This window comes from Anas platyrhynchos, chromosome 2, assembly GCF_047663525.1.
Source record: "Anas platyrhynchos isolate ZD024472 breed Pekin duck chromosome 2, IASCAAS_PekinDuck_T2T, whole genome shotgun sequence".
In the NCBI taxonomy this organism is placed as follows: domain Eukaryota; kingdom Metazoa; phylum Chordata; class Aves; order Anseriformes; family Anatidae; genus Anas; species Anas platyrhynchos.
In genome coordinates this window covers 27,704,480-27,728,057 of record NC_092588.1, presented here as the reverse complement: position 1 = coordinate 27,728,057, position 23,578 = coordinate 27,704,480, and the positions used below count along the sequence as shown (strand labels likewise).

Here is a 23,578-nt window from a genome sequence, read left to right as displayed (position 1 = left end):
ACCGCCAACGTCACCCACTAAACCATGTCCCTAAGTGCCACGTCCCACCTTTCCTTGAACACCCCTAGGGACGGTGACTCCACCACCTCCCTGGGCAACCCGTTACAATACCTGACTACTCTTTCTGAGAAGAAATGTCTCCTCATTTCCAACCTAAACCTCCTCTGGTGCAACTTGTGGCCATTCCCTCTAGTCCTATCACTAGTCTTCTGAGAGAAGAGGCCGACCCCAGCTCCCCACACCTTCCTCTCAGGTAGTTGCAGAGAGCAATGAGGTCTCCCCTGAGCCTCCTCTTCCCCAGCCCAAACACCCCCAGCTCCCTCAGCCGCTCCTCACAGGACTCGTGTCCCTTCAGGCAGTCCCTTCAGGCTTCCACGCTGCGAGCTGTTGCTCCTCGCAGCTCACCGTTTACCCCTCGGCGTGAGGCAGAAGCCTCTCGCGGTGCCCCGCCGGGACAGCCTGTGCCTCCCTCAGCCATGCCGAGGCCCCGTGCTCCAGGTGCAGCTGCGGGGGGAGCCCCGAATTCCCCTCAGGGAGCAGGATCCGACCTCCACCAGCCGCCACCCCCCGGCCGCGGGGGAGCCCCTTCCCGGGGCGCTCCCCCTCAGGGGGCAGCACCGCCCGCCCCAACCCGCGGCTCCTCCTCCCCGCCCGGCTCGGCTCCGCTCCGCTCGTCTCCCCGCCGCGCCGCCAGACTTGGTTCAGCCCGGGGCAGGCGCTCGGCAGAAGCCCTGTCCCCCTGCGAAGAGCCTCGGCCCGGACCCTCCTTTCTCCTTCCCTCCCTCCCTCCCTCCCTGCGTCCCTCCCAGCGCCGCTGCGCACTGCCGGGCTCCGAGCGGGCCCTGACGCCCGGGCGGCGGCGGCTCCGCCACGGTTCCCGCAGCCCGTGCCGGGGGCGCGCACACGAGGCTGGCTCGGCCGTTGGGGGCGCGCCGCGGCGGCGGGAGGGGGGTTGCTGTGGGCGAGCCGCCGCTGCCGCGGTGAGATGGCATCATCCTGCGCGGCGGCCGAGGGGTGAGGAGGAGGAGGAGGAGGAGGAGGAGGAGAAGGAGGAAGGCGAAGCAGGAGGAGGAGGAGGAGGAGGTGGGGGGAGGAGAAGGAGGCGGCAGCTGCGAGGCTGCGAGCCACGGTAAGGAAACAAAACAGGCTGCGCCGCTTTGCGGGCTGGCCCGGCGGCCTGCCGAGCGAAACGGCCGCGGTTTGGGTTGTTTTATTTTTATTTCATTTTATTATTTCTCCCCCTCACCCACACACACCCACCCACCCTCTTCCCATCCGCGGGGGAGGGGGGAGCCGGGCGGCTGCGGGCCGCCCCTGTCACCGCGCGATGGGCGTGGGGGCTAAAATGGCGAAGGGAGCCGGGGCCAGGTCGCCGCCGCCTCGGCCTCCCTCCGCGCCCCGGCCCCTCGCCCTCCGCAGGGGGCTCCGAGGGTCCCTCGGCCCCCACCTGGCTGGGAATGGAACGGGGAGGAACCCGGCTTATCGCGGCCCAGGGCTGGGACCCGACCTGTGGGGAGCCGCCCGGCGGCTTATCTGCGGGCTGGGGGCCGAGGGGCAGGGGGGGCGTGCGGCTCCGCCGGCCTGGGGGGCGGCCCGGGGACAGGAGGGGGTGAGGAGAGGTTTGTCCTGCACCGTGGGCTGCTGTCACCCTCGTCGCTGTGCTCCCCAAAAGGGGGGTACAGCAGGGAGGGGGGACCTCGCTGCCACTGTTTGAGGTGTCCACAGGGCTGTCGGGGTCCTCCTCATGCCTGTTTTACCGAGCACGCCGTCTGGGTGCAGCGCCTCGAAGGGTCTGTTTGTGTTGCCCGTCCCTGTTTATGTGGTGGCAAAATGTTACAACTTGGTGTCAGTGTTTATTTACTTGGATTTTTTTCTGTAAAGCCTAATGCTGGGAACATCAGTTCTCCTCCAAGTTGAAGTAGGATGATCTAGCTCTGCTCCCAGGTCTATAAATGTTTAAACTGTGCATCGGAGGGACAAGGACTGCATGCTGCCTAGTTTTAATGGGAGCTCTTCGGTGTTTGTGTGGAATTTCAGTATTTGGATGAAACAAAAGGAGATTTTCATATTTCAACCATATTTTCACACAGAACCTGCGTCATATAGAAAACTTTGCATAAAAAGCCCAGGTTGTGCGAGTTTACCATCTAGCAAGTGACAGTAATAAAACTGTCACTTGATGGAGGTGGCCGAGTTATTTATAAACATATGCATGAAAGACAATATTGCCTTCATAGTAATAAGTGTCTCCCTTTAAAACTCATACTCTGCTTTAATCCCTTTCTTGTCAGAGGAATGAAACGATTAATGATTGGCTGTAATAATTCTTCATTAACCTGGGCTTTTTTCTGTGTGTGTGTTGCCTTATTTGAGTAAGCTGATGGATTTAAACTGAACTATTATTTCTCATGAATATTAATACTAGTGAAGATTTAAAAAAATAGAAAATATCTGTGTATTTTTCCTCCTTTTGAGAAACATTGTACAGTTGTAAAAGCACAGTTTGTCTGGAAACTTGATAAAGGTGCTTTCAACTGGGACAACTAGAAATAGTTTTAGCTGATGGTGCTTGTGAAGCGGTGGGTTTAGAATCCTTTTATCGCTTCCTTGGTGTGTATTTTCATCGTTAAAGTGAAGATGTGATTCTGTAAATGCTTCTAGTTTGAGTAACTTATCATTATCAGTAGTCTCTTTCCAATGATATTGTAAGATAATTCTCTTAAATGCATAATTATACCTGAAAACATGAAAGCAATGTTATGTACCAAGACAGATTTAATCTGTCAGTATGGAACAGCTTATTACCAAAAGGGATATAATTTTTTTTTTTTTTTGAAACGTATGTTTGTTGCTAAACATCAGTGAACAAAACATTGTGAGTTTGCATGTATTCTTGTTTAAGGGTTGACAATAAAGTTAAAATAATCACCTGTCTACAAGTGCTTCTTAAATCAGGGGAATACTCGCAGGGTTCTGAGCTGATCGGTCTCTTTTCCTGGCTCTGTAGAAGGAAGAGGAATATCTGCTAGTTCGGTTGCTTATTGTTTCCATATCAAGTTGGGAACTTTGATAAGCTGGAAATTCCACCCGCTTTCCTGGCTTCTCTCTGAGAAGAATATGTGTGGAGGTTCTTCTGTTTCCCTCCAACTCTTCTTCGTGTCCAAACCCAGCATCTGTTACAGGAAGTTGGTTTGCCTTCAGTTTTGCCCTATGCCATTAAAATAGTAGATTTGAAACCCAAAGCACCATAATAAAAAATTCATGGCCTAGCCATTTCCAATTAATAAATACGGCTTACCATTTGTGCACTTAGGCCAAACACCGTTAGCTTAAAACTAAGCAACAACAACAAAAAAACAAGTCCATCCTAGAATTTAATTGGCAAAAATGATGTGGTTTGGAGGGGGAGTGGACGGAGGGAAAGACAAGTGCAGACATTTGTGCTGGGATGGCTTCCTCCAAGCTGTGCTTCAGTGATTGTTGGAAGCTACTTTTAATTTAAGATTTTCTCTTTTGTCGTGATGGAGACTGAAGAGAAAGAGTAAAGCTACTCGAAGTATGTCATATATTTTAAGCTATGTTACCTGCTTCCGCACAGTGTAGCATTCACCTCAATTAAAAAGTGGCTTTTGAGCTCTTAATCAATTGCGTAAGACTCTAAGTCAGTAGATAAGCTGCTCCAGTATGCCTTCCTGAATAAAAATGTGTAAACTGGGGGCAGGGGTGGTGGTGGTGCTCTCTACTTTGTATGGTAGTGTCGAACCAGATCCTGTCATTTTTTGCCGTCCTTATGAAATTATGTAAGCTTAGAGCTGTGGAGCTTTCTTTGGATTCCGAGTTAAGCCATGGCGAGGGACGTGTTCTTTGTTCCTTCAGCTTACGTGCAAGTGCAGAGAGCAGGATTTGCTTACATTCAGGCATTTCTTTAACATTTTGTTTTCTTTGCATCAGTAGGCCACTTGTTTTCCCTGTAGGTGTTAGGTCAGAGCTAGGATGTTCTGTAGTGACCTAAACTAGTCACAGGCAGGGACCAGTACATGTTTCAGGGATCTCACCTCTACTTTCTCGAAGGAAAATGGTTTAGTTGGGGGGAGAAATTCATTTCCCCATTGGAAAGGAGTTGGTGTGGTCTGGAAGAGGCAATCTGAGGGCTTGTAGTAAAGAACAGATTGTATGAGTGGTGCACTCTCTTTTTTTCCTGCAGAGCAGTAGCATGACATGTTTATTATTGCTTAACATTTCCAATAGTAGCTTTTTAAGGGAGAGTTTTTTGTTTTTAATTATTTTCTCTAAGTGGGAATTCGTAATTGCTGCCTTTTGGGGTATGTTTTTACTGTGTTTCAGGACCTAATAGTTTAACCAGAAGCATGTTTGAGTTTAGCTTTGTATTGCTTAACCTAATGCTGCTTTACAGAATAACATGAGGGACTCAGAGGAGCTATGAGCTGTCAAAATAGTTATAGTATGTCAGAATTGTTTACCTGGGAGTGTGCTATGGTTTTTCCTACTTAACATTTCAGGGAAACCTTTATCCTTGTATTACGTGTAGTTCTTGGTAGCTACTAGACACGTGGAATGTGGTATGGAGTAACTAATGACTGCAGGTTTGCATGACTGTATACTGCAGTGGTTCTCTAGATACAGGGCAAACAAGTTATTTTTCAATCCTTCACCTCTCAGTCAATTTTGAGGATTTGTCATGTAACGTAACGTTTGGTAATTCAATATTGTCATGAAAGCACTTTCAAAGTCGTATTTAACGAGAATATGAATTCAGATTTAATTTACAAGTGTCTTGACTTTGAAGAATAAACTGAATTTTGCTTGGAGGGTAATGTTACTTTATGAGGCCTTTTGACTAAAAGAAGTCTTTAATAAAAATTGGAATGAAGCATGTATTTAACAAAGCAGATTATCTGCTTGAGCTTTTGATTTTTTTTGTATTTATCATCATTTTTCTTATTGCTGGAATATGTGAGAAATGTTAATGTTCTACTTCAAGTCACGAGGGTCTGAGGGTACTTGATTGTAACCAGTTCAAAACCTGAAGACCTCTTAACATCCATCACATGAGATGTTAACTGGGAGTTATTTAATTACTTCTGTAGTAAAATTCAACCTCTGATGTCTGAAGCAAGGAATTTTTCGCTGACTGAAATCACTTTGGAATAATTCCTACAAATATAAAGATCTGTTCTTGAAAACACAGTAGCACTTTCTCTCCATTTATCTTGGATATAAATGGCACAGAGTACAAGTGTTTGTAACTGACCTTCTCAGGTGGTTCTAAAGCACAGAATCATTCCATACGATTTTTTTTTTAATAGAACTTCAGAGTTAGGTTGCTGATTGTGGAGGTAGAAGAGAACAATAAATAAATAAACAGAGGAAAGTAATTTTTTGTTGTTGTTTTAGACATTCTGGGATCTTCACATTGTAACCTGAAGTGGGCAGGAGAGAGCTCTTGTCTGTGCTTCTGTGAATGCACAGAGGAAAGTGCATAAAGTATATTCTGCACACGTTTCTAGTTACTGGGGTTTCTAAATGAGATTTTTACTATCAATATTTGAATGGAGCAGCAGATTAGCAGAAGAATCCTTTTAAAAACAAATCAAAAAACACCACCACAAATGAAACTTTTCCTCTGTTTCTCATGTTGTTAGATCTTGAGAGAATTTTGGACTGTATATACATTTAAATGTAGCCAGTGATATTTCAGTATAAGTCAAATCAAAGGAGCTATGGTTTTAGAATAGGGAAAAGTAAACAGGAAAGATTATGTTCCTAATCTGCGAAATTGCACAATATGTTCAGGCATTAGAACTAGAAAAAGAACACACGTACAGTTTTGAAACACAGTGCTCTGCTCGTTCTTGAGAAATTCAGTAAGATGTAATGTAGTTTTTGTATGCGTAAACTAAAACTGCCAAACAGATCAGGATACATACGTTTTAAAATCTGACCTTGTTTTTACTAGCTGGTAAATTGAATTAACTCTTGCATTTTCTAGTATGCATGCTGACACTAGAGAATCTGTGCATAACAGTCAAAAAACAAAATTAAACATAAGAGGAAAGCTGAAATGAAGATGAAGAGCAGCAGGGTTGCCACACTTCCCTTTTCTTTTCCCCTCAGGATAGAAGTGTGGAAGCACTTTTTTTTTCTTGAATTTCAGTTCCTTTTATGCCTTCTTTCTTGCCACTTTTTTTTTTTTCCTCCCTCTTCCCCAATTCCAGCTACCTTCTTGCACTGTTATCTTTTCAAAAAATGAGTGCTGTCCTACTTTAGTATCTGGAAAGACTTTTTTTTTAGTGTGTTTTGACTTTTGGATGTTAGTTACAAGAACGGGAAAAAATTCAATTAGAATTGAAAATCTGATGGAAGACTGATGTAATCTGTGTGCCATTTACAAATAAAAATAATAAAAAAATCCCTACCTGCCTGTCTTGTGAGAAGTTTATGACAAGGCTGTCTTGTCATGGAATGGTGAATAAAACTGCTTTGTTAAGGGAATGGTTTTGAGGTAGAAAACTAGTTGGAATATTAGCTTGTTATATGGCAAAAAAAAAAGTGCTACTAATGGATTGGATGTACAAGTGGTTATTTGTCCTTTTTCTAAAAAGAGATTTAAATAAAAAAAAATCTGTCAAAATCTGTAGGTTGTGAAATTATTTTTTGAGTAGTAGAAGTGGGAACTTCAGAGGGACAAAACAGGCTAGCTTAATACATCATGATGGGTACTTTTTTTTGCTAACATACGAGGCTTAATGCACACTGGAAGAAGTAGCTAGAACTATTCATCAAAATGGGGTGTAAATTGAGTACTTAGTAATAAAAGCTTGACATAATTACAGATTACTCTATGAAAACATCTGATTGGGAATGAACTAAAATGTAAATGTTGGAATGTATTAGGAAAATACTATAGATTAGCTTGTATACTAGTTTTTATATTTATTTTATAAGCTGTTTCAGAAACTGCTAAATGTTACCATTGTATGTCAGGTGGTCCCTGTATTATATGGGGACCTCCTATCTTTAGTTCTTTTGCAAACAGACTGTTGTTTCTTGATTGTTTGTATTCAATTTTTTGATAGGGAAAATAACCAATTCAAGTAGAAAACTAGTACTGCATCTGTGCAAACAAACTGGAAAGTAGAGCTTATTTTTTAGGTTAAAAGAACTGGAGGAAAAGGGCGCCTTCAGCAGAGGCCAGCAGACCTTTGAATGAGGTTGAGTCTGAGTAAATTCCAGCTTGCGCTTTTAACCTTCTGCCGTGTAACTAAACAAGGAGATACTGGAGCACACTTCAAAAACCTGAGTAGGGTAGTCTGTCGGGAAGTAGTTGTTACAAGGTTCAGTTGGGATTGGCTGATGTACGACTCAAACTAAGGAACAGATATGGACAAGGAAAAGATGTGTTGATAAATAGTAGGTGCTTTAATAAAAAAGATTATAGACTTTACAGTTTAGGATGTGGACTAATCATGTTTCTAAGTATGTCCTATGAATGTATTATTCTAGACTGACCACTACAGGCTTTTGTTTGTTTATTTCTTGGTTAGTTGGTTTATGCTTTGTTTTCTCAAGTACTTGGAACAGACAGTTTTCAGGGTAGGGTGATGTACTTCTTTATGTTTGGTAATTCTATTACATTGCTTGCTTCAGTTTCAAAGTTCGAAAAGGCGTAAGAAAGTAAGATCAGAGGAAGTAGATCTTAATTTGCAAAGAGATGCTGTTTGGGCTTGTTTTCCTACATCCTAAAAAATTTTGTTTCAAGTGTCCTATTCTCCCACCCCGAGGGCTGAAGTAAGAACACATTTCTAGATGTTGATTGACACTACCTCTCGCCCCCAGCTTAAATAGTTGATGTCTCAAAGGTTGATGGAGAAGATGTTTATTTTATTCTCTGTTCTATTCTAACAACATCATCATGCCACCATTTATACCCATGGTATATTCCAGTCTCAAATGAACATTTTGTGCATTTTTTGATCTTACCCTCTCTTTGTCCTGTCTTTAAATAGTGTGTCATCAGGACAAGGATGACTGACTTCTGTGGATGAAGACTTACAGAATGACTAAGGATTCTTAATACTCTTCAGACTGGAAGAAGGAAGGATATAATAACCAAGACTGGCATGAACAATAGAGTGATTTATTAGTGTATTTTCTGATAAATTTTACCAAAGGCAACAGAAGCAAGGCCATATCATATGAAACTAGTAAGCATTATTTTGAAAAACAGAAAAAAGGAAGTGGTTCTTCACAAAGCTTAGGTGTGGAACTTTTTACTGCAGGGTAACATAGATGTGAAACATGTGGTATTATGGAATACGTCAAGCACATTTTAGTCTGTTGTGTGGCAGCTCAAGGCAATATATTGTAGTCTTTGAATCCAAACACCATGTATTTAAGATGAGAATTTTATGCCTGTGTAGTTTTTTGACTGGTTTGTTAGGCTCAATGGCTGTTGTGAGGGACCTTTCTGGGAGGTTGACTCTGGAATCAGGGCTGTTCTTTGGAGGTAACATCTCGAAGTACACGTTTTTTGGGAAAATTGCCAGATAAACCAAAGAAATGTGGGTTTGTGGAAAATGGGAATAGTTAATGTGCAAATTCCATTACATATAGCCCCTCAACTCCTCAGAAATTCACTTACTGCATTTATGGACTGAAAGGATTTGCAGCAAAAAAGTTACGTTGGCCATGATTAAGTTAGGGGGTGCTAGTGATGCTCTTCTCTTTCTTGTCACTCCCTGCCTCTAATATCTGTCCTAAAAAGTTGCTCTAAAATGAACAAGAATGGGGGAACAATTTGGAAATTGACTTCCTGCAGTGGGGAGTTGGGTGGCCTTTGCTGTGCAGTGTTTGTTGTCACTTGGTTTTGAAGTTTTCAGGGCAGTGTTCTCCAGAATTAGCTGCTAATGCTTTCAGGTTTATAAAATAGCCTTTTGCTTTGTATCAGAAGGATACAGACCCTCGTGAGCGTATTTCTGCATTCCTCATGATTGTCATGTGCTAAATGGAGAAATGTAATCAATATTTCCAACACTGTTTTACTACAAAATTTAAGTTCTTTTCTTATAGTTCATTGATTCATTTGTAGCTTTGAACTAAACTTGATTTCAGATATATTGATGTGTTTCAGTACTGACGCTTGGGAATACAAGGTGCTTCTGGTAAGGCTTATATATTACTAATTTTTATCTTCTCAGCTTGCAATATTTGTATGGGACAAGTGTTCATAAAGTAGTTACATTTTGTTATTGGGTTATCTCAGAATCATACTGGAAAATAAGTAGCAGAAATAGGCTGCTCTTTGTTTTAAGGAGGGTTTATCACCTGTGCACCTTATTAAGGACCAGGTTTATTGCTAGAGGATTCTACAGACTGGAGGGCCCTTCTGAAAAACAGGGACAATGCTTGGGTGAGTGATCTCACTAATGGGTAAGACTGGCGGGCTCTGTGCTGGGAATTAGGACAGGCATGTTTTAATGTTTAACACTGTTGAGATTGACAGCTGGAAGGAGGCTTGCATAGCACGTTATAAAAAGCAAACACAGGGAGGAAAGAGTGGGAACATTCAGTGAATTCTCCTTCACTGAGCTGTTTTTTGAGGTAGCTGTTGAGAGGTGGATCACATCAAACCTCTTACTGCCAAAAATTGTGCAAAGACCATTTCTGCTGTTTCAGCCCTTAACACTAAGCAGGTTTTTCTTTGAGTATTGACTTACTGCCTTTTACTGACTTACCAAAACAACAGAGAGACTGGGAAAGACCTATTTTGCGAGACAGTATTAATGCATTTCTTGTAATTGGTATTGCTTTATCATGGGTTCTTCAAACCCCCCCAGAACCAAGGGGGAGGGATGATGAGGGCACAGCAGAAACAACAAAGCTCTTTGTCATTGTCTTCAGTGTTCCTTTGGAATTTTTTGGTTAGTTCTGCTGTGCCTGCAGTAGGGACATGCTTACACTAGTAATGGTTCTTGTGACTAATAAGGCTGTGGTGATGCGAGTGGATTTTATAAGCTATCTGGGCACTCGTGGTATGTGCTCAGGCTGCCTGCCTGCTCTGCAGCCCAAATACTTCTCCATTTCCTGTATTGCTGTAACATGTTACATACAATGTTAAATTTAATATCAATGTGCCTCCATGTGACTGCAGTCAGGTTTTCTGTTCACCATGCAGATAGACTAAAAATGCTGATATTTTAGGGATATGTTTTACTACATTACTTTCATGGCTCTCAATGCAGGTCTGATACACAATAATTTATAAGTACCATTAGGGTTTCCCATAGCAGAAGGTAACCCAGAGAGACTGAAGACTAATTATAACCAGTATATGATGTATGTGGTATTTTGACAGATGTGGAAGCTATTCAGTTGAATATTAAAATGAGGGGGGAAATACTCACCCCAGATTTCTTGATATATGGATTGTGACCATTGTTCTATTCAAGATACCTGGAAGTTGTTTATTCGGATTATTACTTTGTGGGAGGGGGGGCCTATCTAATACACAGAGGAGGCATTTTAGTGTTTTTTTGTTGTGTGATTTTTCTGGTAGGATCAAGAAACATCATCATGACTATGATTCATAAGCAAGGTGTGCCCTAAATATTTTGTCACATAAGTTGTTCTGTGATCAGGGAAATTTGCCTCATGATTTTTTTTTTTTTTTTTACATCATCACAATTCTCTCCTCTTCTTCTGGACCTTTCTTACAGTTTAAAAAAAAAATCCACTGTACACAGCAGCAACCTAGACTGATTTATAGCTCTGTCTGTCTTTGGGCCAGGCAGCATGGATAACTTGAGTTCATGCTGTAGTCCTTTGCTCAGCAAGTGCAGGAAATTGTCTTTTTCCTCTACCTAGCTGTTGATTTTCATGAAGCTTCTGGGATCCAAGTGTATCAGAGGATGTTACTTTTCAGTTAAGTTAAACTGAATCTGGTGGTGAACAGATTCATTTAGAGGGATAGAGATGAAAGGAAGAGTGGGAAGAGGCGGTTGGACAATATGAATCATACATGCGATGTTTGCTTGGGAAACCAGGCTAAAAAAGGTCTTTGCCAGGGAGCTGCTAGTCTAAGTATAAGACAAAACAGAGCAGGCAGACTTGTGCCGTGGATTCATAGCCTGTGATTTGTTTAGACCTCTTGCATAACCCTCTCAAAAATAGGTTTTGTAAACCTCTGTAATTGTACTGTATTTTTTCTTAGCCCCTACTATGCGGCTGGCAATATGTTACAGTTAATGCATGGTTCAGTATTCCCACGTCTGAAACAACGGTCAGTCGATGTGCTTGAGAAATGACAGAAAATGAAATATTTTTATATGTAGCTTGCTCTCCATGCCTGCTGCCACTCTGAACGGACAAAGGTTTGTTTGCTCGAAGTGGGGGGTGGGGAAGAACTGCGTGTAGGTTGGCCTGAGAAAGATAAATTAATGTACAGAAAAACTTGCATCAAACCCAGTGTCTGAAGAAGAGTAGCAGTTTGCTTGCCAGTTCAGATCTGTCTAGGTCTGCTATAACGCTGGTAACTTGGAACTTACTAACAAAATATTTGCAGTTTATTGTGAATGTTGGAGCATCTCAGGAGAAGCTGTTAGTTGCCAAAAACTACAGCCTTGTCTTGCTGACAGGGCCTTACAGACTCTGAGGAGGAGACTGCTGAAGCCGAAATTGTGCTACTGACAAAGCAGGTTCTGAGGAAGCCAACAGTATATGCCTGCCCATCAGGACACTCCATGGGCTTGATGTAAATGAAACATACAGGATTATATATAGTGAATGTGCAGTTTATATTCTGAATGTTAAGTATCAGGAACACTTCAGTCTCCAGAAGTTTTCAGTGTTCAGAATTAACATGGAATATATCCTACAATTACAAAGGTTTTGAAACAATGAAAAGTACTTGCAATTGTTCCTTCTTGTCATCCAGATCCATTTGTTTTTGTAGTTAATATTTACAAGTCTGATGGAGTACTGCTACTTGGTTGACTGAAGTTCAGAACCAGAAGTAGGTGCCACAGAAGATAATTTGTTGCTCAGCAAGTGATGGTCACCATATTACAAGCCAGTCCTATGACTTAGATTATTCAAAGACAAAAATAGCCATAGGACTGAAAGTTGAAGGTGAAAACAACAAAAAATAATGGTCTTAAAAATAGTAAGTGATTGAACTTAAGCAGGTTAAAAAAAAAAAAAAGAAATTTGATTGGGAATTGACAGCTTGTGTTAGGGCAAAAGGAGAATACCAAAAGACAAGGAACTTGGCATATTCTGTGAAAAAATGCAACATTTCAGTGTCATATAAACAGATCTATTGAGTTAAATTGACAGAATGTAAACTCTTCAAAGTAAAGCAGACAGATTAGAAAACAAAGGTTAGAGCTGTTTGTGTAATTTGGACCTTGCCTTCGTTCTGTATGCTTAGTAGGAGTTAATTAAAGTTAATAAAGTTAATTAGTTATACCCAAAAAGGAGAATTATAAACCAGTGTATGCTTATATTAAATTCAGGCATCCAATTGAAAGGAATCAAAACTAACCATCAAGTATTTTGACTAAATATATAAGATACTCATGGATATAGCTTCTTACTTTAAGCTTCTGTTCATAGGAGAAGATTGTTCACCCCTCACATATACAGATAAATTATTCGTTAATAAAAGCTAATACTGGCTTACATACTGTTTCTTGTCCATGCCCCTAGACCATCACACCTAAAATAAAGTACCTTCTTGGCTTCACAATACATTCTTAGTTACTTCATATTTGGTTAGAAAGGAGGATGGAATTGCTAACCTTTTAATTAGCCGGTAATAGGAGATCTTAACATGGTGGAGAACATCTTAAATGGAAGAGGACAGACCAGATTTTTAGGAAGTAAAGAACAATAAATGAATTTTGTTACAAATATCAAGCAGAAACTTTAATGGTTCTCAGATGGCCCTATTAGTGTTTATAGGAGATATCCCTTGATGATAAGTGTAGGCTTTCCATTGCTTCTTACAGTCGCAAACATGCTGGTGGAGCTCAGGGAAATAAAGCTTTGACTTTAAAGTTTTGTATTTGCCTAGGTGCAAGTATTGTTGTAATTTTAGTTGTTGATTACCAAAGCTATCTATTTAGGGAGTGTCAGTTCTTAGAACTCCTTTGTTAGTGTTGGCTGTAGGCAAGACGAGAGTTGTACAAATACTCATTTGCTGGCTGTCCGGCTCAGTTTAATAAAGGTCAATGCATTTTTGGGTACACAGATTCTTCTCCAGATCTGAAACAAACATGTCAAACTTGCAGGTTGGATGTTAAAGAGCAATAGTTCCAAATTTAGTTAGGTATGCACTGTAGAGATATCTGAGAGGGAAAATGGCATCCCTGGATTAGAAGTTATGGTGTTTATGGGGAAAAGTGGTGTATATGGTGGGGGAAAAATGACAGGTGTTCTTCAGGTTGTGAAACATGAAGAGGCTATTAAGGGGAAGGAGAATCTATAATGTGCCATAAAACTAACTGTCAAATGTGTGATTCCAGATATCCAGAGGAGCAGGCCCCATGTGGGCAGAACTTTGTCACGAGGTTGTTTCAGAAAGTGTCTTGTGGGCTGCCTTGGGCATGAGGACTGGGAGACCAGAGGTAATGATTAGTCTGCAAGATATTCTACTGTGCAATCATTGATTAGTTGGCCAAAGTGCAAGAATTCAGTGCACTGGGTAAGGCATTAGAGTGCTATGTTTAGGATCCAGTGAACGACCATTCGTTTAAAATATTTGCTGTATTTGTAGATACACTTGAACATTTCTACATTTATTGCTCAGGGATGCACTTAATATGTTGGGTACCGGGAGAACCATGGGAATTGTTAAGAGGGGAGGGCGTCTGGGAATACTAGTTCCAAGGTTGGATCTCTCTTAATGTTTTAAGGATAAAGTCCTGCTTTGGTCTCTTTGTGTATAATCAGCTCTGAGATGGATTTTTTCCAATGTCAAAAGGAGATATCCTTTTTTTTATTACTATTATTAATTATAAAGAATTACTGCTTCTCTGAAAAGAACGCAGCTGCACTGGCAGGTTTTTTTTTAATCAGTTAATTAGGAAAACTTTCAATTAGCTTTAACAGAATTAGAAAAATACTGTGCTTTTGGTAGAGACATTTTGCATTCTACAATTACCTTAAAGGAGGCTATAGCAAGGTGGGGATTGGTCTCTTTTCCCAAGCACCAAATGATAAGATGAGGAAGTGGCATTAAATTGTGCCATAAGAGGTTTACGTTGGATGTTGGATGTAGGAAAAAACACTTCACTGAAAGGGTTGTGAGGCATTGGAACAGGCTGTCCAGGGAAGTGGTTGACTCACCATACCTTTTTTGCTTACAGGGGAAAAAACTTAAATAGCTGTGCTTCCTTGTTTTAAAAAAAAATTAATAATTTGAAAAAAGATTTTTTTGGTCTGTATTTCCATTTGAATTCGGAGGATATGCTCTCATACAAGAAAAATAATACTTATGACACTGTGAGAATTTTACCCATCTGTATTCTTAGTTACACTTAAAGTAAATTGAATGAAAGGTGCTAGTAACGTTTAGGCTTTTTGCATATCTACTTCCTTTGTCCTTGCCTAGTGCATTTATACAGCTAGATTTCAAGTTTTCTTATTTCGATTTGGGGGGATTCAGGAAGGCTTTTGATTTGACGGTACTTATTCCTGGTGTAGTCTGTATTCGTGCTTATTTTTCATTCCCTTATCCATCCAGTTCTGTATTGTTTCTGGAACAGAAGCATCAGATTAGCAAGAGCATAAATCAGCGTTTATTAAAGCATGATCACTAAGCAAAATACATTGTGATTGCATATAACTTGTTTTAAATGGCAATTACATTTATTTTCTATTCAATCTTCTCTCTTGTACTGGCTGAAACTGCAGTCAGCTGAGTGACTTCTTAAGTTCTCTGCCATAGTTTTGTATAAATATCTGATCTAAATGTCTGAAACTAAAACTGGAAAAGTTGCTGTAGTCCAAATTGGCATATGAAGTAAAACTTCAGCTTTATGGATGGTTCCTGAGTTCCTGGCTATGTCAGCATGTGTGTTTTTTTATTTTTAAGTGGACTAACGTCATAAGAATGTGTGTGTGTGCATCTGCTCATGTGACTGGCTTCGTGACCCACTTTATTACATTTTTGTCAGTATGGGCAGACAGCTTATGCTAGGGTAGGGTGTGTTTCAGAGAAACACTCCAACATCCTTGAAGTTTTCATTAATTGGACATCAGAACGTATATTAGAACAATTGCAAAAAATTGTAACGTCATCTTCCTCACTCAGAGCTTCTTCGATAAGTATTTTGGTATTTCCCTGATTTGTTAATTCATAAATATGTATTTGCTGTTCCAATGATACTTTTTATCTCTCAGTTTTAGAAGAAATGCTATTGTTTGTTTTAGTATAGCACGATAGAAAGTATCAGCCAGGTGCAACCATTACCAAATGGGCAGTGTCATAAAAAGATAACTACTAAAGTTCCATGAGTCCATTATCTACTAAAGACTAAAAATAGAGTAATGCAATATCCACTGAAGTAATTGTCTTTTTTTTTTTTTTTTTTTTTTTGTGATGCTTTAATAGCATTTTGGGATTCAGAGAAAGTGTTTCCCAGAATTGCAAATCTAAAATATTGTTATTAATTAGACTGTCTTCCATGAAACTGTTGATTCACATGAAACAGGAAGCGAGCCTTCAATTAAAAAAAATTAAAGGATATATCATGGTTTAGGTAGAGTCTTACTTTGTCTTAGCTGATCTGTAATTACACAAATTTGTATACAAAACTAAATTAACACTAATTTTAATGTATCTGCTACAGGGGTTTATAGAGAGATTGTATTCTTTGAGCTAATGTAGTGGTTATGTATGTTGAGGATGGTTCAGAAAGAAGTTTGTGACAACTGTGAACTTTATGTGGCTCTCAAGAGCCACATAATTCATTATTCATTAATTCATTAATGAATTCATTAATGAATTCATTAATTCATTAATTCATTAATTCATTAATTCATTTTTGGGACCCAGGAATTCATTTTTAGGGCCCAGGGGGGTTCTGTGTGTGTCAGTGAAGCAGCTCAGAAAGTAAAGCTTCATATCTCTTACAGCAATGAAACTTAGCCCAGGCACTTGAATAAAGAGATGTAGCAAGCTTATAGTCAGGGATGTGTTATGGCTGTAGCCCTTGTTAGAATTAATCCAGTGATGTTCAGCAGGATTATAAGTGCATGGATAGTGACCCTTTACATTGCTGTATTTAATCCTCTTTTTAAGATTATACAGAGATAACATCAAACATTTTAAGCCTTAATCAATATGTTTAGTAGCTAAACTGGACATTTATTTTGAGTAGCAAAAAATAAAATAAAAACGGGGGGGGGGGGAGGGGGGAATTGGGGGCTGCGTACCACGTGGCGGTAAATGGTGCCTATAGGACATACGGTTCCTTGCGCACTAGTAGCTAGGGTTTGAGCTACTGGAAATATATATATTTATATATTATTTTATTATAGCATATTTCTGTGCTTCCTCAGCAGCTGTTTCTCTTTCTCATCTAGACTTTCTTGCAAATAAGATCAAGAAAGTACTGGTGTTTTGCTTTTGACGTCTCTGGTTATGAAAACTCGGTCCTCCAGATGAGTATCATCACTTTAATGACTTGCTGTAACTGCCGTCCCCTCCCCTCCTTAATCAAGATCGGACAACTTGTTTAGTTTAAGTTTTGGTTATTCTCTGCTGTGCAGATGTAGGGTTTTCTGGCTTACAAAGATGGGAGTCTCCCATTCCTTGAAACTTGGATTATTTTTTTCAGTATTTCTTTGAATAATTTCTAGTTGCATGACCTTTTTTTTTTTTAATCAGCTTATGAATTTTTTTTTTATTCTAATCAGGTAAAACAGTGTTGGTGTAATCCCATCCTACAGCAAATCTGTCAGGCCCTCTGCTATGTGACTTCTTTACTGTCCCTGCTTAGTTTCACACAGCCTGTGTTTATGCTCTCTCTCTGTCTGGTGCAGCATTGCCTGCGCTCTCAGAAGCCTGAGGTTTTTTGCAAGCAGCATTTTATTTCAGTAGCCGTTATATTTGTTTCCTATGTGTTCCCATGTATTTCTAGGTTGTTACCAAATTTACTTTAGCCTTAATTCTTGTTAGACTACTCTTTCTTTGTCTTTATGCTCCCAGTAATGCTCTTCGTGTCCTGTCCTTTTCTGGTATACGGCAATCTACCACCAGCACCTTACACAATGTCACTAATGCTATTTTTGTCACTACTGGAAACATTTAGATGGTAAATTGCTTTTTATCTATTTATTATTTTTATTTCTGTGGCTGCATCATAGTAGTAGTTTGCCTGTTAGAGGAAATTTCCTGAGGGGATAAGCTTTGGTTTGTACTTCTCGTCTTTGACTGTGCAGCAGCATTTGTCCTCTGTCCAGAACAGCCTTCAGAGGGTAATAGGTGTTTCTATTTCAACTCTCTCGATAAGATCCTTCATCTTGTACAACATAACTTGGCTGGCTTTTCTTCCTGAAGGCTTTGTTTACCTGGAAGAAAGACCTGTCCAACTGTGAGTGTTACTCAATGTGCATCAGGCAATTAAGTTTCTTTTTTTCTTTGTTGTTTTGGACCTTGAATGAAAATCACAAACATGATGTGAGCAAGCTGTCTCTTCTTCCAGGAGAACCAACCCGGATCAAGCCTGATTTGACAATAACTTTTTAGCCCTGTTCAAAAATGGAGTAGCTGATTTGAATGGTTACTGATTGAAGTAACTGATAACTGTCTGAAGCATTGTCTTTTTTTGATGTATTCCTAAAAAATAAGTTACTAGAAAAACAATTGATAAATTTTCCTAATTTGACTTAGAAAACTGAATGATTTTTCCCCCTATTAATTCTGTATCAGTTCTTAATTCCTAATTAAGCAAGGATGGGGAGGTCTGCAGCTTTGGAATCTTTAAACCATGAAGTGACCAGAAGTACTTAATTCAACTAGTTTGCTCAAAAGCCATTTTGAACACAAAATATGATGAAAGATCTCCTTCACGTATTGTTGATACTAAAAGTGATGTCTATTTAAAAGAAAATGCTTTTTTTTTTTTTTGGCAGCTGCATATATTTTATTTTTCTAAATAGTATTTGACATGCGTGCTAACGCAGTATTTTATTTACAGCATTCTAAAAAATTTAGAACTGTAATCATTGCTGTGTACATGTACCTAGGTGTGCCATATTGTCAGTAATATAATACAGGCCTTTATTATAAAAGGATGTTGATTTTTACAGGGGCAGCAGAAGCAGAACATTGGGGCACTGATGGTAGGGATGTAGTCGGGTACTTGTCGCAGAAACATGGAGTCCCGCAGGCAAAGCCAAGCCTAACTCCGTTTCATGTCCTTGATACGTTGGTAGCTTCCTGGCATTGTAATGTCTTTTTTCCTGGCCATTGTCATCATTTTTTTTCCCCTGATGGGGAAAGATACAAAGCTAAGTGTAGTCAGTTTTCATTTCAGTGTTATCAGGCCATTGGTAAATGTGTACACCAAATTCAGTTCATAGCTTAGGAGCAGGCAGGGCCAGAAATTCAGGTTAGGGCCGGCTCTATGTCTTGCAGATAAATCAGCACCTGAAACCTGAAGCCTAAGTAGGTTAGGCAATGAGCTGTCTGCCCTGTCTTCCTGGGGACTTTGACACAGTTTTTGTTTTTATTTATTTATCTTGATTTGTACACACTAAAAGTACAGTTAAAAGGAAACAAAACCAAAATAAAACAACTCAAAGCAATACCCCAAGCATTTTAGACCTATGCAAGTTGAGTCATAGAACCACAGAATGGTTTGGGTTGGAAGGGACCTTCAGGATCGTCCAGTTCCAACCCCCTGCTATGGGCAGGGACACTTCCCACCAGACCAGATTTCTCAAATCCCCATCCAATCTGGCCTTGAACACCTCCAGGAATGGGGCAGGAGGACAATAGGGGGAGGAAAAAAAAAAAAAGTGATTGTGATGATTGTGATTTGTCAGTTACAAAAATATGCCTAAACTAATCTTTTCATGTATGATCAGAACTAGAGTGCAGATTGTAGTTTCTTGTGAAGAGTTTACTTTAGTTGCTGCAGAATTGATTGCGTGTGTTGCTTGCTTAATGCCTTCCATATCAGTGGTCTTTAAAGGGAGGCTCCCAAGATGATCCATTTAGGTGTGGGTAGAAAATCCTAGGACTTGTGTTTTATCTGAAATAATAGGAATACAATACCAGGGAGATAGGCAGTGGGACCTGTGATTCCTGCTAGGGTGAAAGGCTGGAACACAGAAGATGTGCCTTTGGTAGAATAAGATCAGGTCGGAGAACACTTAAATAAGCTGGACATTGATAAATCCATGGGCCTTGATGGGATCCACCCGTAAGTGCTGAGAGAGCAATCAGATGTGATTGTGAGGCCATTCTGTATAATCTTTGCTGAGTTGTGGCAACTGGGATAATGCCCAAAGACTGTTGGAAAGCAAATGTCGCTCCTTTGTTCAGGAAGGACAAGGAGGATGCAGGGAACTACAGGCCAGTCAGCCTCACCTTGATCCCTGGGAAGGTGGTGGAACAGCTAATGCTGGAAACTATTTCCAGGCACAGGAAGAAGAAAATCATCAGGAGTTGTCAGCATGGATTCACCACAGGCTAGTCATATTTGACCAGTCTGATAACTTCCTGTGATGAAACAGCTGGCCTAGTACAGGTCAGGGGAGAGCAGTGGATAATATCTTTCTGGGCTTCCGTAAGGTCTTTGACACTGTCCCCCATAAGATCCTCATAGGGAAGCTGCTCAAGTATGGGCTGAATGAGCAGACAGTGAGGTCTACCAGGTCTAGTCCTGTTTCATGTCATCGTTAATGGTCTCAATGACGGTGAAGAGTGCACACTCAGTAAATCCATGGATGACAGACATGCAATAGTCATATTGCTATCTAGAGGGGGACATCAACAGGCTGGAGAAATGGGCTGATGGAAACCTCATACAGTTCAACAAGGAAAAGTCCTGCACCTGGGGAGGAGTAACCGCAGGCCCCGGTACATGCTGGGGGCCACCCAGCTGGAAAGCAGCTTGACAGAAAAGGACCTGGGGGTCCTGGTGGACACCAAGTTGAACGTGAGGCAGCAATGTGCGCTTCCTGCTAAGACAGCTAATGCTATTATGGGCTGCATCAGGCTAAGTGTTGCCAGCAGGTCAGGAGAAGTGATCCTTCTCTTCTACTCAATGTTGATGAGGCTGCATCTGGAGTACTGGGTCCAGTTCTGGGCCCCAGTGCGCAAGAGACGTGGACATACATGCACTCAGAGGAGTCCAGTGGAAGACCATGAAGAGGATGAAGGTCAACATGGTCCTGGGCAACTGGCTGTCATTGTCCCTGCTTGAGCAGGAGTTGGACCAGATGCCCTCCAGAGGTCCCTTCCAACCTCACACATTCTGTGATTCGGAGGGGAGGTGGAATTAAACTTTAGTAATACTTAACATGGTCTTGCATCTCATACGGTTTCAAGAGGGGACAAGGTGGTATTGTGCAGCATGGGGTGTGTGTGGGGGTGGGTGTTCCATAGTGGCACCTTTCATATATTGAAGGTAGTACTAATAATGCAAGCATGAGTGAACAAGAGCATGGCAGAGCTGATGCTTCTCCTACCTCAGGTATGAACTCTTTGTCAGTCATATTGTGAGGTAAAAACAGTGACAATTTAATCAAATCTGACAAGAAGTGGACCAAAAGAAAAATCAAAAGTATCAAGAAGACTATTTCAAATACAGGTCACCATCTTTAATGATTAACCTCATCTCTATTATATCTTGAGATATTAGCTAATGATAATGTGAAGCACCATCATGACTACCAAGGCATTTATAAACTAAGCATCTAAAACACAAAGTCTAACCTCTCAATTTTTTTCTGCATTGTTTAAAGTCATGTGGTTTGCAATCCAGTACTCTACAAGATTTCACTATATGATAATGATAAATCTTCAGAGAAACCCCTCCTGAGATTCCTTACATAAAAACAAAAGGAAAAAAAAAGCCACATATACTGGGGAAACACTTGTTCTTCCTGGTGTGGTAAAAATGTCTGACATAATACATGGAAAAGAATATGGCAACTAAAATACATTTCTTTGTTAGCAATTACTGTTAGAAAACACACAGAAAGTAGTACTGAAGATCTGAAGAAAGAAGTACTAGAACAAATTGCACTGTGTGAGGTTTACTTGGATGTAAATATAAATGTTTCTAACATCCCTCAGTTTATGGTATTTGCTAGATTCTGTTTTGATAAGGAAATAGACAATGAACTAAGCCACTAAAGGAAAGATGTACCAGAGAAGAGATATTTGTACCAGTAAATGGCTTATAAAAACATTTTTTATGGAAAACTGTAACCACTGATGGAGTGCCTGGTTTGACTGATGATTAAAAAAAAATAATAAAAAAAAAAAGGGTTTGGGGAATTACCAGGTAAGGTTAGAGAGAGCACCAGATGTGAAATTGACTCACTGCATCATTACAGGCTATTACAGAAAGGAAGTTGGAGCCAGAAGTGCACAAAGTGCTGCAGGATGTTATTGATGTGGTTAATGATATGGAAGCAAGACCTATAAGTAGCAGTATCTTTACAATACTTTGCTGATTATCTCATGGCAACGTGCTGTCAAACAACGATGAATTATGTATTTTTCTTTCACAAAGCAACAAGTGTTATGTATTTGCTGACCTTCTGTTACGACAAGTGGCTGTCAGTAGTATACTACCCAGCAGATATTTTACAAACAGCAACACCAACAAAAAGACAATGTGTCCCTTCCACCCATTAAAAGAGATGCTTTGATGTTGAGAAAGTAACTGCTTTTTGAAAGAAATCTGTGCCATGGAGCATTTTGAAAGTGAATGTTTGGAAATGTTTCCATGCTTATGTGCTTTTGTTGCCAGAAAGGATGTAAATGTGCCACCTGTATCACATCTGCATCACCTCTCATATCTGTACCTTTAAACTTGGAAACAATTTCCTAACCTGAGGAGTTTTTCCTAACCTGATGAACTTAACCTGGTTCAGTGGGCTATGAACCTGTTTGTTAAAAATACAAAAGTGCAACACCTTCCCCTGATTTGCAAAAACAACTGATTGTCATTGGTGAAGGTGGAAATGTACTAGCCACATCTGACAAAAAATATATGCATAATTGGTGGGAGTCAAAAATGACTTATGATTTACTAAGTGCAGCCAATAATGTACTTATGTTTAGATCTGTGTATCTTTGTGAATTACGTTTTCCAGCTATGATGGATATTAAAATCAAGTATTGAAATAAACCGAATGTATAGCCTACTTTATTTCTAGCTTTGTTTCAGGTGTAGTAATTTGAAGGGAAGGGATTGATGCGGTGTGCACGTGCTTCAAGTGGTGGGATGCCCTAGCTAAGATCAGAGCCCCAGTATGTTAGTTGCTGAAGGGTAAGATGGGGTGGTCCCCACAAAGTACTTGCTGCCTCGATGGAGGAGGAAGGCGATTGGTATGTGGACCAGCAGAAAGCTGGTTGCAAGTCCTAGAACAGAATTCAAATTTTCTTTGTCTAAATCACCTGTGGTGCAGCTGCGGCATCTTGATTTTCAAACATATAAGCATTTTGGACACATTCACTTGAAGTTGTGGGTGCTTAGCTCATCTGAAATCAGACCATGGGCATAGTTTCTAGAGATAGATAGGAGCATTGATGTCACAGCTGATTTTTTTTTTTTTTTTTAAGCAAGTAACTGTGTAAGTGTGCATGTATTCATAAAATGTATTCTAAACATACGCATTACTGAAGTGCCTTGGCATGCTCAAAGGTGTAAGGTGTGACAAATTTGCAAAGTAATTTTTTTTTGGACTGGTGTTATGAAATAATACTGAATTGTCATACAGAAGTAACATTTGGTAATTTGGTGATTAGTTGAATACTTTTTTTTATAGTTGCAACTAACATGCAGAGACGAGTACTTTTTAATAAGCATCTGTGTGCTTTTTCTTTTAGGCTAAAGCCTAAGCCTCTGACATGGCCACAGCCTCACCAAGATCTGATACAAGTAACAACCATAATGGCAGGTTACAGATGCAAGTAACAGGCAAGTAGTGATTTTTGTCATGGTGATTTTTACTGTGAAATATACATATTATAAAAAAATAAATAAATTTGAAACCAGTGTGAAAAATAGATCAGTGTAGTCAATATCTTAATTAACTGGAAGGTTATGAATACGAGTATGACTATAACATGCGTAGGTGAATTGCAGCTAGGTAGAAATGGTGGAATGAGTTAGGTGACAGAACTATATGAGCTTTTCAAATCAGAAAAAAATAAGTTGCAATGCAACAGTAGGGAAAAATGTAAGGAATTGTGCTTGGGAGCGAGTAGCTAATGGCACAACATCTGTAGAGCGGAACATATATTACTCTAGTCTTACAAAAAAAGATGGGCAGTTTTAATGAACTGCAGTGAAAATGAGTGCAATGT

The 23,578-nt window shown here is 40.2% G+C and overlaps 1 protein-coding gene across 3 annotated transcripts in view; it reads left to right on the top strand.

Annotated features, from left to right (window-relative positions):
* Positions 1-668: 668 nt before the first annotated feature.
* The window catches only part of WWP1 (WW domain containing E3 ubiquitin protein ligase 1), a 60,664-nt gene continuing 37,754 nt past the window's right edge, over positions 669-23,578 (top strand). Inside the window, exons 1-3 of one of the 3 annotated variants that reach the window (XM_027452435.3) lie at positions 669-1,129; positions 13,545-13,646; positions 23,099-23,189. In XM_027452435.3, the coding sequence (XP_027308236.1) occupies positions 23,120-23,189 (70 nt within the window). In that variant the 5' untranslated portion in view covers positions 669-1,129; positions 13,545-13,646; positions 23,099-23,119. The remainder of the gene's footprint in view (positions 1,130-13,544; positions 13,647-23,098; positions 23,190-23,578) is intronic. The other 2 variants (XM_027452436.3, XM_027452434.3) reach the window with 2 other exon arrangements.